The 17,493-nt window shown below is 51.4% G+C and overlaps 1 protein-coding gene across 1 annotated transcript in view; it reads right to left on the reverse strand.

The window, feature by feature from the left end:
- Positions 1–13,539, reverse strand: part of SSH1 (slingshot protein phosphatase 1) — a 56,211-nt gene extending 42,672 nt beyond the window's left edge. The window contains exons 1-2 of the mRNA XM_075012791.1: positions 13,439–13,539; positions 6,887–6,927 (exon numbers count right to left, since the gene is read on the reverse strand). Of these exons, the coding sequence (XP_074868892.1) occupies positions 6,887–6,927; positions 13,439–13,504 (107 nt within the window). The 5' untranslated portion in view covers positions 13,505–13,539. The remainder of the gene's footprint in view (positions 1–6,886; positions 6,928–13,438) is intronic.
- Positions 13,540–17,493: the final 3,954 nt, after the last annotated feature.

Consider the following 17,493-nt stretch of genomic DNA (forward strand, 5'->3'; position numbering starts at 1 on the left):
GACTTTAATTTAATCACCCCCCTGTTTATGCATGAGAGTTTCTACCAAGCAAGTCTGAAGAACATGCTTGGAAGGGGCTTACTTGCAGCAATTACTTCTGCTATGGTTTACAGAGCTGGTTGATGGCTTCTGTAAATCCAAAGATTCCTTCAATACACAAAGTCAAAATATAAAAGGGGCCAGATTCACCCTGGTGTAACACTACTGCCTTCAGTGGTTACCAAACCAAAATCAGGAAAGAACCTCCTTTTATTCAAGATAAAAAACAGTAACCAGAAGGAGTGATCAACTAGTTGTTCACCAATTTGGTATCTTAGAGCAGAGCATGTTCATCTCTGACAAGTAACCTGCTGGAACAGGGAGCACTTAGCCATGTAAACCACTGAAAGGTGAAGACAGGGGAAACAATACCACTGCCTCATTACATTTCCAGAGACCAATCAACTCACACAGCAGCTGCAGAGGTAGTAAAATGTCATTTCAATGAGAGCTGAAAGGTGCTGAAGGAAAGTAATGCCGTACAGAGATGAGAAAGCATTATCATCTCCCATTTTACAGATGGGGAGATGAGGCTTAGAGAGGTTAAATGACTTGGCCAAGGTCACAGTGAGTCAGTACAGAGTTAGTGCGGGGGAGGGACGAACTCAGCTCTTTCTAGCTCAGTGGAGTTCTCACACTTTTGTCCTGGTGACCCCTTTCACACAGCAAGCCTCAGAGAATGACCCCCCCCCCACACACACACTATAAATTAAAAACACTTTTTATATATTTAACACTGTGATTCTAAATGCTGGAGGCAACGCAGGGTTTGGTGGGAAGGCTGACAGCTCGCAACCCCCTGCCATATAATAACCTCATGAACTCCTGAGGGGTCCCAACCTCTAATCTGAGAATCCCCGTTCCGGTGTCAATTGGACCACATGCTAAACATTGTGTAGCATTTCACGGGCACAGGTACTGTACTACACACTCAACTAAAGTCACCCAGAACAGCACAGCTTGTGTACAGCATAGGTCTGCAGCAGTTCTTCAAAGGCTCCATGGGTAGATAAGGGCCCACTCCTGCAAACCTTTATGTACACATCAAACCATATTTGCAAGATCTGCCCCTCAACTGTCATTTTTAACAGCTCTAAGAACCCAGTCCCCCTGGCTCAGAAGTTCAAGCCTGGGCTGTGATTGTTTAATGTAATGTAATGCTCTTTGTAAAAAAGCAACAGCATATTTCTCTGCCTGCCCTGCTCCCAGAAGCACCCCTTTCTCAGCGTTTACAACTTCAGAGCTATCTGTGCCAAAGGCACTCAGAATCCTTTGTCCTGCTGTAGCAAATTTAATTTACATTTTTATTGCTTTACCTATCTTCTGCCTCCACCAAAGCCCAGCTCCTAGCAGAGCTGCATGAGCAATAATGCCGACAAAGAGAGCAGAGATCCGTGCAGGGTTACCCTTCTCCCAAAGACACTCCATTAAGGCACTGCCTCTAGTTTACTATGTGCTACGGATCTGGGAGGGGCCCTTGTGTGCAAGGTGATTGAAGCTCATCTACAGAATGCCTGAGAGTTCAGTACCAGAGCTGCTCATTGGGAGATCTGCCTTTGGTCTCCCTTCACTTTCCATGCCTGGTGCCTCCCCGACCCAATTCTAGCATGTGGCCAGGCTCAGTGGAGTCACAGACAGCCATATGGTGCGTGAAAGGAATTGTGGGATCCCAGGAGCATTGTACAACCATTTCAGACACAGCCCCCACTGCTCAGTCTGCAAAGACGTCAAGAGACAATGCAGAGACTGTTATGAGCCTGGATGCCGGAGGAACACAGAACTGAAAGGAACAACCTGGGTCATCCAGGCCAGTAGCTACTATGGCAGGGACACAGAACGCCATTCATAACCGTGTCAAACACCCTCACAAAACTAAGTTGTTTGCATCCACTCCCCATACTGAGGGGCTGGTCCAGAACCTCCCTCCTCTGAGCCTGCTGCTGATTTCCAGCCTAAATTCAACCATGCCCAGTTTATACCTGTTTGCTCCTGTACCACCATATACATATATATAAAGAGAGTGATACCTATCTCATAGAACTGGAAGAAACCTTCCGTGGTCACATCCAGCCCCCTACCCTCACGGCAGGATGTAGCATAATCCCCGACAAATTTTTTTTATATCTATTTGCCCCAGAACCCTAAATGGCCCCCTGAAGGATTGAGCTCACAACCTCGGTTTAGAAGGCCAATGCTCAAACCACTGAGCTATGCACCCCTCCTCCATCACTCTCCTTCAGCTTAAATTGCTCATCTCCTTCCCTCTCATTTACCACCTGATGTACTAACTAAACACAACCAGGTCCCCTCTATGAGGTGACCTGTGGCAACCTAACCCGCACGAGCACAACCAAATCACTGCGCAAGCAGGTAGCGGGGGCTGCCTTCTGGCCCCTCCAAGGCTGAGGTGACCCACAGTTTCTTACTGCAGAGAGGAGCTACTTCCTAGAGCTGTGTCTAACGCTGTCAACCAAAACCAATGCTCTCACAAGAGACCCCCAGACCAGATCAGAAGCATAGTAACCCCCAGACCTCAAAACACATCATGGCTCTACCATTACCCCCTGTGCAAGCAATCAGTGTCTGAACACACCCAGTGGTCTCTCTTCAACCACATGCAGAATGTTACTGTTTGTAAGCATTATGCAATGACTGGACAAACAAACTTACTGGGTTTCTGTAATTAAGGCAGTGGCTATGCGAGGAAGAAAAGACCCATCAGCATTACAGAAAGAATCTGATGGTTTGAACACACTGAGACGAGGGTCCTGCAGCAAATGAAAATTCTGGGACTTTCTGCAGCGAAATGACAAATCTGTCCAGCGAGTTTATGGAAAAACCATAAATGTGTAATAGCTGATAAATCCCAGGCCAGGGAAATCACCCAGCACTGGCAGAGAAGTGGACTTCATGTTCCAAAGCCTTTCCTTTTTCTGACTGCTAGGATCCCATGATGCCTGTGACGTCACTGCTGCACCAAACCCTTTGCCCGCCACATGTAACAGAGTACTGCTGTCATGTCCGTCTCTCACACCAGCATCTCCAAGGTAAAACAAAAATACCTCTTTGCCACATCGATCAGCACATGGCTTTTGACTGCTTCTGTCACAAAAGCACAATGAAGTTGAACAACTCTGCCACCCTATGGGCATAAGGCAGAGTCTTTGTACATTACTCTAAAGAAGGCACCTTAGGGAAAGGGACAAGTATCAGAGAGGTAGCTGTGTTAGTCTGTATCTGCAAAAGCAGCAAGAAGTCCTGTGGCACCTTATAGACTAACAGATATTTTGGAACATAAGCTTTCGCGGGCAAAGACCCGCTTGGTCAGATGCATGTGAAGGAGATGCCTTCTAATTGTTAACCCTCTGTCCTTCAACTACATACAAAGGCAGCCCCACTGCACTTGGAGAGGTGGGAAAACCAGACCTTAGCCCATAAATTTGCAGCTGTTCATGGCATCACTCAGTGAAAAAATTATGCAAAATCTTTCTAAGACTGGTATGGAGCTCCCCTTCGGTTTATTTAGCTGCTGGTGAATGCAAATGCCTAGCTTGTGCTATCATACCCAGAGGCAGTGCATTCAAATGGTGGTGCAACCTACCTTACCTAAGCATACAGCCATAAAGCCTCCTCGTTAAGTTTCAGAGCTAACATCATTGTGAGCTGAATGAGACCATGCCCACTTCTCGGTGCTGCTTCAGGCTATCTTACAGTACGGCTACACTGGAGTTAGAAGGTGTAAGCAGCAACTCAAGGAGACATATCGGCGCTAACTCTAATCAAGCTAGCACACTAAAAAATGACATGTTGCCATGGTGATGTGAGTGATGGGAAGAGCCAGCTGACCCCAGTATAACCCTGTCCAGTATCTCAGGACAGTTAGCCTCTCCTGCCACCTGCCCACCACAGCTGCAGTTCTATGTCTGGTGCAAGAACTCGATCAGAGCTAGCGTGGGTGTGGACTCCTTGAGCTGGAATTTATGCCTTCCAACCCCAGCAAGCCTGAGCCAGAAATGCCTCTGAGGAGGGCGCGCCGTCTCAGGTCGGTCTACATCAGTGGTTTCCAACTGGTGTGCCACAACACACTGGTGTGCCATGAGAACTGGCCCAGTGTGCAGTGAGATTTCATCAATTTCCCTCACAGCAGCTCTTTGCAGAGCCCCTATGGAAGGAAACTGATGACCCCCCCACCAGGTGGGGCTCTAGCAACAAGGCTGCCTGAGTTCCAGGGTCGGTCCCCTTCCGCCGACGGTGGCCATTTGCAGAGATGTCGCGAGGGGAAATGCCAACCCTGCAGGAGGTCGTTCGTGCCAGGTGGCAGCTGAAATGCTGCTTTCCCAGCCTGAATGTGCTAGCGGGCAGCCTGCCCCCACTACCTACTGTGGCAAGGGGGAAGAAAAGGTGGGACAGCGGAAGCCTGCTGGAACTGGGATGCGGTTTAAATGGCTAGTGGAGAGAGGCAATGTTTATGAGCAATCGATTCAGCTGTGAAAAGCGGGCGCGCTGTGGTGCTGAAAAGTTTGAGACCACTGGTCTACACTCAGCGAAGACCAACACTGCTGCAGTGTATCTTCCGGGGTTTGGTTTAGCGTGCCGGGTAGGGACACATTAAATCGAACGCCAACGGCACCCCTGTCGACAGCAGCGCTCGCTGCGAAGAGACGTCAACAGGCAAGTTTCTCCCATCAACCTCCCACAGTGGGGCCACGATGGAAATTCGACTAAGATACGTTGACTCACCTGTGCACTTCTTGTAGCCGGAGCTGTGTATCATAGGTCAAACGTCTTTTCTAATGTAGACCTGCCCTCAGTCAGCTCAGTGTGACATTACCTCTGAAACCTAATTAAGAGGCTTTATGGCTATTTTGTACAGCTGTACTGGTGATCAATATACCACACCATTTCAGCCTGATCAAACCCAGCACAGACACACCCTGAGGCAGCACTACGACGGACTACATTCAGAAGGCCTTTGTGACCATTCTGGTTAGAAACTTGATATATTTTCGAAAACGTAATTCTGCGTTCTGCGGAATCGATCTCCCTCACAAGAACCAGGTCATATGCCCAGCAGACAAACCAGCCGGCCGACCAGGAGTTTGACACGCCTTCCTTACAATGCTGCTGCTTTTGTCTGCATGGTCTGACTATGTAGGGACCCGGGATTGCATCAGCTCTTTGCCTCGTGATACAGCACAACTATAACTTGCACTTCGGCAGCAGCTTTTGGCACTTCGGCAGCAGCTTTTGGCAGAGGAACATTTTATAGATGTGAATTAGTTTTCATGACCTTCCTGGTAGCTTCTATATTATTTCTGTTTTACAGAAGGACAAACAAAAGCACTGTGAAATTCAAGCATGGACTCGACGCCATGATAAGTCAATGATAATCTTTCCACTGACTTCAGCGGATGCTAAATGTGGCCCCAAGTCACACAGTGAATAAACAGCAGAGCTGGGAGAAGAACCTGGGGTCCTGAATTCTCCTTGACCTTCTCAACACCACTGCCACTACCAAGTAAGGATTGAGAAATAACAGCTAACGTTATAACCACAACACTAACCAAGCAAAGAGTCCTGCTTAGCAAAATCAAAGGTGCAACGCCTCTGATGTACCGCAGGGAAAGACTGGCCAGTCTTGTTTGAACGGTTTGTAACTCAAGTCAAATCACTTTTGAGCCACACAACACTGGCTGTAATACAGTCGCCTGCAGCTTGCCACACCTGTTTACAGAAAAGAGGACTTGGCTTTCCAACTTCACTCCGTGCAGAATAAATAGTGTTCACCCCTCAAAAGCCACCTACTGCCAAAATGAGAAAAGTATAATGGTTCCATACTAAAACAGCTTCTATCCCAGCCCCACGATATATCTCCGCATCTGCTGGAATCAGCCGGTGCAACAGATTGTAAAGGGAAATCAAACTTTCAGCAGCGTGTACAACAAACACCTCACGCAACATCCCATGAGCTCGGTGTGTCTGAAGGCATAAAAAAAAAGCAATTACAAATGGCAAACAGAAAACAAAGCCAACACACTGCTTCGCTGGCCATTAAAACGGCCAAGTACAGCCAAGGGGAAGCAAAAATTAAAAGAACAAGCCTGTTGACGTACTTAGAGCCCCGCGTGGATAAAACATTGGAATCTGCATCCACATCTGTAGCCACAAATGTGAGCTGCGGCTCTCCACACGGATATCCGCAGACACAGATGCTCTCAGAGGTAGAGTGGATTTGCAGGGCTCCAGAGGTACTGCGGTGTTTCTAAGTCTTACCCTTCAGACAGCTAATCTTGGAGCCTGTGGGGCAACACATGAAGACCTCTCCCATTTCCCATAAGTCACTGACCTCAGCCCTCCTTTTCCCTTCCTCACTTGATAACAGCACCTCATTTGCAATGGGAAATGAATTCAGACCTTGACCATCAAACAGTAAAAAGGGAAGAGAGCGGATCCATTTCCACCTTGGTTCCCCACTCCCGAGGAGCACGGCCCCCATGCCAAAAAAGCTTCAAGCTACTAGAGACAATGCACATGCAGATAACTACTAAGCACGGAGGATGAATTTCATAAACAATTTCCCACTTTTTTTTTCTTTTCTGGACAAGAAAATTAAACCGTGTTTTGATTTTTAAATGTGTTAAATGTCAAGATCAAGAAGAAAACAACTGAATGAGAGAGCTCAAGTGACCAGGCCTCTGCTCACTGCAGGCCAGAGGGTCTACACAGGAGAAAGACTCTGCCTTCCCGGAGCTCCCAGTGGGATCAGGACCTAAAGAACTAGAGGGCACAAGGTCAGTGGTGCTGGAACCAATGCTTAGAACACCATGAATGAAATAGTTCTGCTCACCTCAGGTTTAATTTGCGATCTTCATCACTGCCAGCCTCCAGCTAAGCAGGGAAGAGAAGGAGAGAGAATGTTATGCACTCGCTTTTTCCACCACAGAGTCAAAAATTCCACACGTTCTGAAAAATAACTATTTTTTCAATGTCCACAGAAAAATAGTGCTGTCCGTTCAGATCAAGTATCACCCCTCCGTCATTTCACCTGCTGCGGGAGGTCCAGCGGTCTCACAGTGAGTTTAAAACCATTAAGTACTATTCCTGCAACCCAGTCCTGGAAGGCAGATCAGCTTTCCGGATGGAGAACCTGGACATCACAAGGGAAGTGGACACAGCCATTGAAGTCAATAGGGGCAGAATGCCTACTCCAAAGCATCAGAATGTTAGCAAAGAGAAGGACATAAATAAATGCTGCCATGAATGGGGAAGTGTGGCAATAGGACAGCCCTCTAACAGAGGCACTCATACCTGTCCAACTCTGTTTCATAAATCTTATGTTGCTGGTGACCTCTGGCAGGTGCCCATATGTTTAGGCTGGGAAAAGCTGAGCCCTATCTCCAGTTCAAAGTACTGAGAAATGGCATGTTCCAAACTGGCCATGGATTTATTTTGCTGATTTTTTGCAAGTACTTTAAGCTACCAAGAATAGGCAAGCAGGCCATGAGACACAAGTGTAACTCCTAAACACAGCTGGGGAGCCTTTGCACGACTCAGCAGAAGCTAATTCGGCCTTTAAACTTATGTAAGCATGAGTGCCTTACTGATTTTCACTAACATTCCTATGGCGGTGGTGCTCAAGGGCACAGTCAAACACAGCCCCTTCTGCCATGCAACGTACAGGATACAAACAACGCTCTGAAATATTTTTGTGGACCTCAGCTGGAAAGGGTTTTAACAAAACATTTTCACGGTTAGAGGGTTTTTTTAATATTAAGACTTCAAAAAGGTCAGAGCTAACGATGGCAAAGAATTTGCTCCTCAGAGCGTGTAGTTCTAGGTCTAAATTTGTTGTTGGACATTGACATGGTAATACACCTGTTCTGTTAGAGCTTTGTTTTCTAGACATAAATCTCTTCAATGGAGAGGAGATACTAAAAAAGCAAAGCAAGATTACCAGGACTAATTAATCTTAGAAGAAAATTACACTTCCGCTATTTTTATAGCTTTTTTACTGTGTGTATTTACCACCACTTAGCCTATGTCGGTCCGGCCCTTATCTTGAAGTCAGATGACTGCAGACAACCCCCTGAGTCCACTTGAAGTCCAGTGATTTCAAGAAATCCACCAAATGCACTGGACAGAGGGACTACATGCACAGATTCAGCTGCAATCAGGCCCTGAATGAGTTTCCCTACCTGTTAGTCTGTTACACAGCTATGAGGGAATATACAAACTTTCTTTTGTAATGGTGATTGTAAAAATATGAGTGAAACCACAAAGTTCAACAGGGAGATTCAGAACTTGAAGTTACTTCACACGATTTTTCAAACTTAATAGGTATAATAGGAAATATGAAGAGCTCAATATTACCGCAGGCAGAAAACTTTTTAACTGGTGTTAGGTATTTGCATGGAACATTTAGCCAAACTACCAAGGCTGGACTTGACTGGGCACTCACTGGGTTATATAAAATGTAACTGTTTTGCATAGGAGCCATCACCAACAGTGCCATTTGACCCTCCACTCATCCCTCAGTATGTCCCAAGCACTGAGTAACATTAAGCCTCAACTCTTCAGGATGAGAGCATTCGGTGGAAGCCTGCATCACTGAGCGACAGATCCACTTTTAGGCCTTGATTCTTCACCATGTCCAGGCTGAGCCTGAACAGCTTGCAAGGCATGACTGTGGCTTTCCTTACAGCAGAATAGTTCCTGGAGATCTAATCGGGCAAGGGAGCTATTTGAATTTATTTTAAAAACTAGCAGACCTACCCAGTATCGCCTGGGACCTTAACTCAATCAATATTTTTTATTTTTTAAGTAAAAGGCAAACATACATGCTTCATATAAATGATCATATTTTTCAAAAAATAAAATGTTATTTTTATGATGTTAATTTTTCCTTTGGATTTCTTAGAAAAGGGATTGTTAAAATTTTTCCATTTAACTTTTAGAAAGTTTTTTCTTTAAATGGGAATTACATCAAGTGGTTTTGGGTTGTTTTTTTTTCACCTCTATAAACTCAAAGTCATTTGCTAGGTTTTAACAAAAAAAGGGCTATCATCAGTTTGGTTTCCAATAATATTTTCTTCCTGTTTTCAAACCTTAAGCATTAATTTAGCTGTGCCAGAACAGAGCACTACGCCAAATTTCTCCATTTTATCTCTTCTTATGTAAGGTTTGTCAAGAAGCAATCCTATTCCAAGTTCATTCTATTTTTCTGACTCATCTTGGTCACTCCCTCTCAACATTCCCTCAGTTTGGTCAGTTTTGAAGACTGTACTTAATTTGATGGTTCTGTCTCGTTTCAGTTCAGTTTTATAAGAAGCAATTCCATTCCAGCACATCTTGCTTTCTTAGAACAACCAAACCCTCATACTGCTTTACATTATGATTCTAGGAAGCTGTATGCTGAATTTGGTAGTCCTAGTTCTTACCATTTAGTAAGAGTTCTTGGCCAAACAGACAAACTCTCTAAAATGTATAGCAGGCTAACGAGTGTGCATTAGCTGGTTTTCATCTCAGAAAAAAATTAATTAGGACTTCTGGCATATCATATAGTCGCTATGACAATGCCACTGAAGGCTATATTAGCATCCATTTCATAAATCTATATTGGTTTATGCGTTATTAAGAAGCATGTTGTAACAGCTCTTTCACAGTAAGAACTTTTGGGTCAATACTTCCCATTTTTAAAAGTCTCTAAATGCATATTAGACTCAGTCCTTTGCAGAGCCGGAAAATCTGTATTTACAAGAAAGGCCACCACAGATCAGGGCAAATGCAGACAGAGTTTGGCTAGAAATTGTTTTTAATTAACAAAACACAAAAAAACCCCAATGTTTAAATTTCGAGGTGTTTCTTAGATTCGCAGACGTTCAGATTCGAAGGGATCATTAAGATGAGAAGTAAGGAGAAATATCCTACATCAGCCTTTCTCAGGTTAACACATAAAACATCTCTGCTGGGATGACTTCTATTCGTGACTCACAAAGATGCTTCTGAAAAGAAACTGCCCTGAGTTTGGAACACTCTATTGCATCAAATGGCAGGTGTGATCACACAGAAGGAGACCCCCTACTTCTTTGTGGGGAAAGCTTTATATCCCTACATAAAATGATATTAAATAGACATAATGCAAAAAAAAAAGCCAAGGACAAGACAGACACAACAGAAGACCAATTCATCTCTCATACGCTGGACTAAAATCTGCGTAACCCCACTGACTTCTATGGGATTACTGCTGATTTACAACTGTGTAAATGAGATGGGAATCAAGCCTCCCTCTTCCATGGATCCACAGGATCATCCAAAGGTTTATGCTCAAAATTTAAGTTTTATACTTTTTTAAACAATGGAAATAAAAATATCTCTGTGATTTCATAACATCTCCAGTGAAACAAGATGGGGGAGATATCTGTTATTGGTGGACCGTCCTCTCGGGGTGAGACAGACAAAGCTTTTGCACTTACGCAAAATTTACCTTAGGATCTTCTTCTGAGACGAAAAAGAGCTCTGTGGAGCTTGAAAGATTGTCTTTCTCACCAGCCGACGTTGCTCCAAAAACAGGTATTACCTCACCTACTTCATCTCTCTAATATCCTGGGACCAGCATGGCTACAGCAACCCTGTACACCGCCTTTTTCAGCCATCAGTTAGAAAACACACTATGTCTCTGTGGCTTAGTAAAACCTTCCAAACCTCACAGCCTGGAGCTAGGGCTGGGCCAGCAGAGAATTAAACGGTGAGTCCAACGTCCACAGTTTGGAACAAACCAAGTAAACCAAGAGCATCCCTGAGCTAGGTCGGTCAATGAGGTTTTCATTAGCCGTTCCTCACCAGCTCCTGTACCCAGCTGAGATCAGTGGGGGGACGTTAATGACAGGTGCCAATCAGGACTGTTAACCAGACAAGAAAACAGGCAGAGGGAGAACATGGGACCGAGGTCCAAGCAAGCGGGATGCTGAGTATAGGGAGGGTGTAGGGAAGGACATATGAGCGCATGGAGTTTGGGCAGAGGGACGCAGGGCTGGCATGTGGGGTTTATGCACAGGCAGGAGCACAGTAAGGCAGGGTTAGGCAATGTTTTAGGTCGGGCCCCCACTTTTCGTCCCGGCGATTAGCAGCCCCTCCCTGCCAACCGGTCTCACGTTGCCCAAACTGACAGAAATTTTGGTTACAGTTGTATTAAAAAAAAAAAAAAAAAAAGTCAGTTGGCACTTGTGAGAAAATCAGTCTGCAAAATCTCTATCAATCGGTGCGTGACACAGAGAGAATCGCTACTTCAATGGCTTTAATGAGACGCAGGCGCCTGACACATAGCAGCCAATCACGCTGCAGCCCCCTTTTGAAATTTCACATCCCCCCGAGGGTCCCCCGACTTTGCTCACCCCAGCCATAAGGGGCGGGGGGGTACAGAGGAGTGAACGGGGCAGAGAGGGTACAGCGGTAGGTGACAGAGGGGGCTCAGTTGCACAGCAGGTCTATCGAGCAGAGCAAAGCAGAGTGAGCTGTGCAGTGGCAGGGCTGTACGACAGGATATATGGGGCAGAGGCATGTAGGGACCGGGAGGTGCAGCGGTATGGGAGGGGTCACAGGGTGTGGGGTACCTGGGCACAGGAGGTACAGGGATAGGAGGGTACTGTAGGGTGCCCAGGGAGCATGGTGGGGTACAGCAGGGTGTGAGGTGCAGGGGGCACAGTGGGGTGCATGCGGTGGGGGACTGCAGGGTGCATACAGGGCCTGGTGTTCATAGGGGTCGGGGGAGGGTGGAGCACCTGGAGCAGGACTCCCAGAGCCAGGAGAATGTTGTCGGGGGTGCGGTGCACCAGGAAGGGGGGCACCCAGGTGTTGGTGCTGGTTGGCAGGGGTCTGGTGGGCGCAGGAGGGCACAGTGAGCAGCATGGAGACAGACCGTATGATGGAGTACGGCAGGGTGCGTGGGGCCGAGGGGCAGGAGAACGTAGCGGGGTGCACAAGGTGCAGGGAGTTTAGCAGGTGTGAGGTGCTCAGGGGCAGGGGCACAAGGACAGGCAAATATTGGGGGGGATGGGGGGACAGTGGCTGTGGGCAGGGCAGCGGCACACGGTGAGGGTGCCAGCGGCTGGGACATAGGGGCAGGACACACCGGGGTGCACAGGGGCATGGTGGGATGTGGGGTGCTGGAGGGTGAGGACAGCAGGTGCCAGGGGCAGGGTACAGCAGAGTGAGGATACACGGGGTGGGGTCCAGTCAGGGTATAGGGGGATGCAGAGTGCACAGGGGCAGGACCACACTGTGGGGTGCTGGAAGACAGGCAGGGAGTAGGGAGGCATGTGGGCAGGGACAGGAGGGCAGAGTGAGATGCACAGAGGCAGGGGGACAGAGTGGGGTATGGGGGGTATAGCGGGGTGAGACATGCATGGGGGCAGAGGGGACAGGGGGTATAGTGGGGTGTAGGATGCTCAGATGGATGGGCTGCACAGGGGCAGGAGGCCATGGGGTGCACGGGGCCGTGGGGCTGTGGGCACAGAGAGAGGACATAGCCAGATGCATGGGAATGTTGGAGTATAGCAAGTAGGAAGGCAGGATGCAGGAGGATATGGGGGGCAGGTGTGGGGTGTATTGGGGACACGCGGTGGAGTGCCGGGACCAGAGGGGTGATATGGGGCACATGCTATGGGGTGTCAGGGACTAGGGCGCAGGAGGATATTGGGGGGCATTTGTGGGGTGTACTGGGGACACACCGTGGGGTGCCAGGGCCAGAGGGGTGCAATGGGGCACACACTATGGGGTGTCAGGGACTAGGACGCAGGAGGATATTGGGGGGCAGGTGTGGGGTGTATTGGGGACACACCGTGGGGTGCCGGGGTTAGAGGGGTGCAATGGGGCACACGCTATGGGGTGTCAGGGACTAGGGCGCAGGAGGATATTGTGGGGCATATTGGGGACACACCATGGGGTGCCGGGGTCAGAGGGGTGCAATGGGGCACACGCTATGGGGTGTCAGGGACTAGGGCGCAGGAGGATATGGGGGGCAGGTGTGGGGTGTATTGGGGACACACCGTGGGGTGCCGGGGCCGGAGGGGTGCAATGGGGCACACGCTATGGGATGTCAGGGACTAGGACGCAGGAGGATATTGGGGGGCAGGTGTGGGGTGTACTGGGGACACACCGTGGGGTGCCGGGGCCGGAGGGGTGCAATGGGGCACACGCTATGGGGTGTCAGGGACTAGGGCGCAGGAGGACATGGGGGGCAGGCGTGGGGCGTACTGGGGACACACTCACACTGTGGGGTGCCGGGGCCGCAGGACACGGGGGGCGTAGTGTCGGGGCCGAAGCACATGGGGGGGCCAGGCCCGTCCGCCGCCCGGGCCCGTCCCCCGCTCGGTCCTCCCCGCCCGGCCCCCGCCCGGCTCACCTCGCTGGCGCTGGCCGAGGAGGCGGCGCTGGGGGTCGGCGAGCGCTGCAGGGTGACCAGGGCCATGGCTGAGCGCGGCACCCGGCGACAGCGACGGCGGCTCCGGCCTCAGGCCGCCTCCGTCCGCCGCGGCTGCGCAGCCTCCGGCCGGGGAGGGGCGAGCGAGAGCCGAGCCGGGCCGGGCCGCTGCAGGGACGGGGGGGTGGGACTGGGGTGCGGGGATGGGGACTGGGGTGCAGGCGGGGGCGGGGGCGGGGGGATGGCTGGGGGCAGGGTGCTGAGACTGGGGTGCAGGCGGGGGCGGGGGGGATGACTGGGGTGGGGGGGATGGGGACTGGGGTGCAGGCTGGGGCAGGGTGCTGAGACTGGGGTGCAGGCTGAGGTGGGGGGATGACTGGGGTGGCGGCATGGGGACTGGGGTGCGGGCTGGGGTGGGGGATGACTGGGGTGGGGGCATGGGGACTGGGGTGCGGGCTGGGGTGGGGGGGTGGGGACTGGGGTGCGGGCTGGGGTGGGGGGATGACTGGGGTGGGGGCATGGGGACTGGGGTGCAGGCTGGGGCAGGATGCTGAGACTGGGGTGCAGGCTGAGGTGGGGGGATGGGGACTGGGGTGCGGGCTGGGGTGGGGGTTGACGGGCAGAGGGATGGGGACTGGGGTGGGCGGGTGACAGGTGGGGGGATGGGGATGGGTGCAGGCTGGGGCAGGGGGATGGCTGGGGGCAGGGTGCTAGGACTGGGGTGCAGGCTGGGGCGGGGGGATGACTGGGGTGGGGGGGTGGGGACTGGGTTGCAGGCTGGGGCAGGGGGGATGACTGGGGTGGGGGCATGGGGACTAGGGTGCAGGCTGGGGCAGGGTGCTGAGACTGGGGTGCAGGCTGGGGTGGGGGGGATGGGGACTGGGGTGCGGGCTGGGGCGGGGGGATGACTGGGGTGCAGGCTGGGGCAGGGGGAATGACTGGGGTGGGGGGATGGGGACTAGGGTGCAGGCTGGGGCAGGGGGATGGCTGGGGACAGGGTGCTGGGACTGGGATGCAGGCTGGGGCGGGGGGATGACTGGGGTGGGGGGGTGGGGACTGAGGTGCAGGCTGGGGCAGGGGGATGGCTGGGGGCAGGGTGCTCGGACTGGGGTGCAGGCTGGGGCGGGGTGCTGAGACTGGGGTGCAGGCTGGGGCGGGGGGATGGCTGGGGTGGGGGGGATGGGGACTGGGGTGCAGGCTGGGGCGGGGGGATGGCTGGAGTGGGGGGATGGCTGGGGGCAGGGTGCTAGGACTGGGGTGCAGGCTGGGGCGGGGGGATGGCTGGGGTGGGGGGGATGGGGACTGGGGTGCAGGCTGGGGCGGGGGGATGGCTGGGGTGGGGGGATGGGGACTGGGGTGCAGGCTGGGGCAGGGGGTGACTGGGGGCAGGAGAATGGGGACTGGGGTGCAGGCTGGGGCGGGGTGCTGAGACTGGGGTGCAGGCTGGGGCGGGGGGATGACTGGGGTGGGGGGGATGGGGACTGGGGTGCAGGCTGGGGCAGGGGGATGGCTGGAGTGGGGGGATGGCTGGGGGCAGGGTGCTAGGACTGGGGTGCAGGCTGGGGCAGGGGGATGGCTGGGGTGGGGGGGATGGGGACTGGGGTGCAGGCTGGGGCGGGGGGATGGCTGGGGTGGGGGGATGGGGACTGGGGTGCAGGCTGGGGCAGGGGGTGACTGGGGGCAGGAGAATGGGGACTGGGGTGCAGGCTGGGGCAGGGGGATGGCTGGGGACAGGGTGCTGGGACTGGGGTGTAGGCTGGGGCGGGGGGATGGCTGGGGTGCGGGGGATGGGGACTGGGGTGCAGGCTGGGGCGGGGGGATGGCTGAGGGCCATCCGCAGGTGGAGGACAGCAGCTCAGTGCAAAAGAAGCACAGCACAGCTGAAGGGGGTCTGCCTGCATGGGGGGGGCGGTGTTTGCAGCAGAGTCTGGCCTGCTTTGGGCCCTGCTGGCTGCCCTGACTAGCACGCAGGTGAGGGGAATTGGATGCACTGTTTTCAGTGCAAATCAAACCTGAGTTTTCCTGTGCTGCGTTGAACTGTGGGACCCCCAGTGAGGGAGGAGCCAGCGCAGCTGAGTGACACCTGCCATCCTTCAGTCCGGCTCTGTCCCTTGGGGGCTGGTCCTAGTTGCACCTCCTAAAACCAGCACTCCCTGGTCCAGCAACATCCCTCCTTGGGAAGGACCAGCGATGTTCCTGGACCAGAGAGCCAGGGCAGGAAAGCAATCAGCTGGCAGCCCCATGGGGGGCAGTGAGGCTGGGGCTGAAGGTGGCATACCCCAGCAGCTCCCTGCGGGCACCGAGGCCAGAGGGCCAGCTTCCCCAGCTGCGCTGCCAGGGCTGTGGTTGGGGGGCCAGCTGCTGTGGCAGGCCCTGGGCAGAGAGCTGGGGAGCCACAGCCAGGGACAGGGGGCCTTAACTCCCTGTGATCCAGCAAAATCCCTTGTTTAGGACCACGGAGGTCCGAAAGGTACCGGGCCAGGGAGGTACAATCTGTACTATATTTAACACTATCAATGAGAAATGCAATACTGATTTCTTTAAGGGTGCTCCTTGCCAAATATACTACTAGAGATTTCTTCAGTGAATGAATTGTGGGGCATTTTACGTCTCAGCTCCTCATCAGGAACGTCAAAAAGCCCCAGTGTGAAGTAGGAACGGTGAGCAGCTGGGAAGACAAAGGGAATTATGAGACCCTCCCAAACAATGGAGCAAATCCTAAGCGCTCTATTGACCATTGTACACGTGCAAACAGCAGCAGAAAGGGCCGGGAATGCTTGTGGTTCCTTGTATCTAGAGCAAAGGTGCAGATGGCTTGTTAGTTCACAAATGAAAGAGCCAAGGAATTTTAAGGAGACAAAAGTCAATTACAATTTCATGGGCCTAATCTGTCTCATCTTATAAAGCTGGTCCACCTCAGCCAGGAGAATAATCACACTTGGGGAATTGGGGAGAATGGCTTATTAGCTCTCTCCATCTACATTGTTGCTCACGTGAATGCTATTCAGGGCTGTCATCTGGAGTAATTGTGGCCAGGGGCATTTATTAAAATCAGACAAGACCAAAGAGCCCTTGGCAGTCCCTCTGGGAGCCTATTACATCTGTCTGTCTCTCCCTCACTGATGCATCCTGTCTAATAGGGTTTGAACGGTTGTGCCATTCGTACTCACCTTAACCATGTGGAAGGAATGAACAAAGGAGGACTGGCTGCCTCTCATAGACTCTCCGCAAAGACAAGGCAAAGGGGCTTTTGTGGTGTGCCCAGCAGAGTGTCTGTCCTCCTAGAATAAAGGGACTGGCAAATAAGCCCTCACTCTCAGAATCTACTAAGCTGGACTCCATTGCTGTCCAGATGGAAGGATGCTAGCTACACAGTCTGGAGAAGAGCCCCCGCCACCCTTGACACAATCAGCGATGCATACTGGAAACCTCAAGAGATACCCCCTTTGTTTCTCTGCCTTTAGTTCCTGACTCCCTGTCACCGGCAATAATTTGCTGTGGATTCTGCCCTGCACCAGGACCGAGTGGTTTTAGTTATTTATATTATTAATGGATGAATTTATAAGAGATCAGTCTGCCTACAGCATATTCATCAGAAGGAGGTTCTAAAGTCCCTGAGCAACCAGTTTGCTGTGATTAGTCCTAGTTATACAGATCTGCAATAATAAGCATGGATGGTTTTAAACGTAGAACAGGCAGAGCCTGAACTACCCAGCCCTACAGGAGATGGACTCAATGAGGGTGCTGTGAAAATTGTACATCCTACAACCCATACATACCGAGCACACAGAAGGCATTTTAAGGCATCTGACCCACATTAGATAGGCATGAAAATTATTCCCTTTCACACGTGTCATTATTAGCTTTCCTGAATGAGACCTGAGTCAGAGCTGCCTCAGGAGGACTAGGTGGGCAGCCAGGGGGAACTGATCCAACCAAGAATTGCTAGAAAAATGTTGCATGAGATATTTGAACAACCTCATAATCTAGTCTGGAAGAAGCTTCTCGTGCTCAGAACACCATCAGGAGCTGCATTA

Source organism: Carettochelys insculpta, chromosome 18 (genome assembly GCF_033958435.1).
Source record: "Carettochelys insculpta isolate YL-2023 chromosome 18, ASM3395843v1, whole genome shotgun sequence".
Classification (NCBI taxonomy): domain Eukaryota; kingdom Metazoa; phylum Chordata; order Testudines; family Carettochelyidae; genus Carettochelys; species Carettochelys insculpta.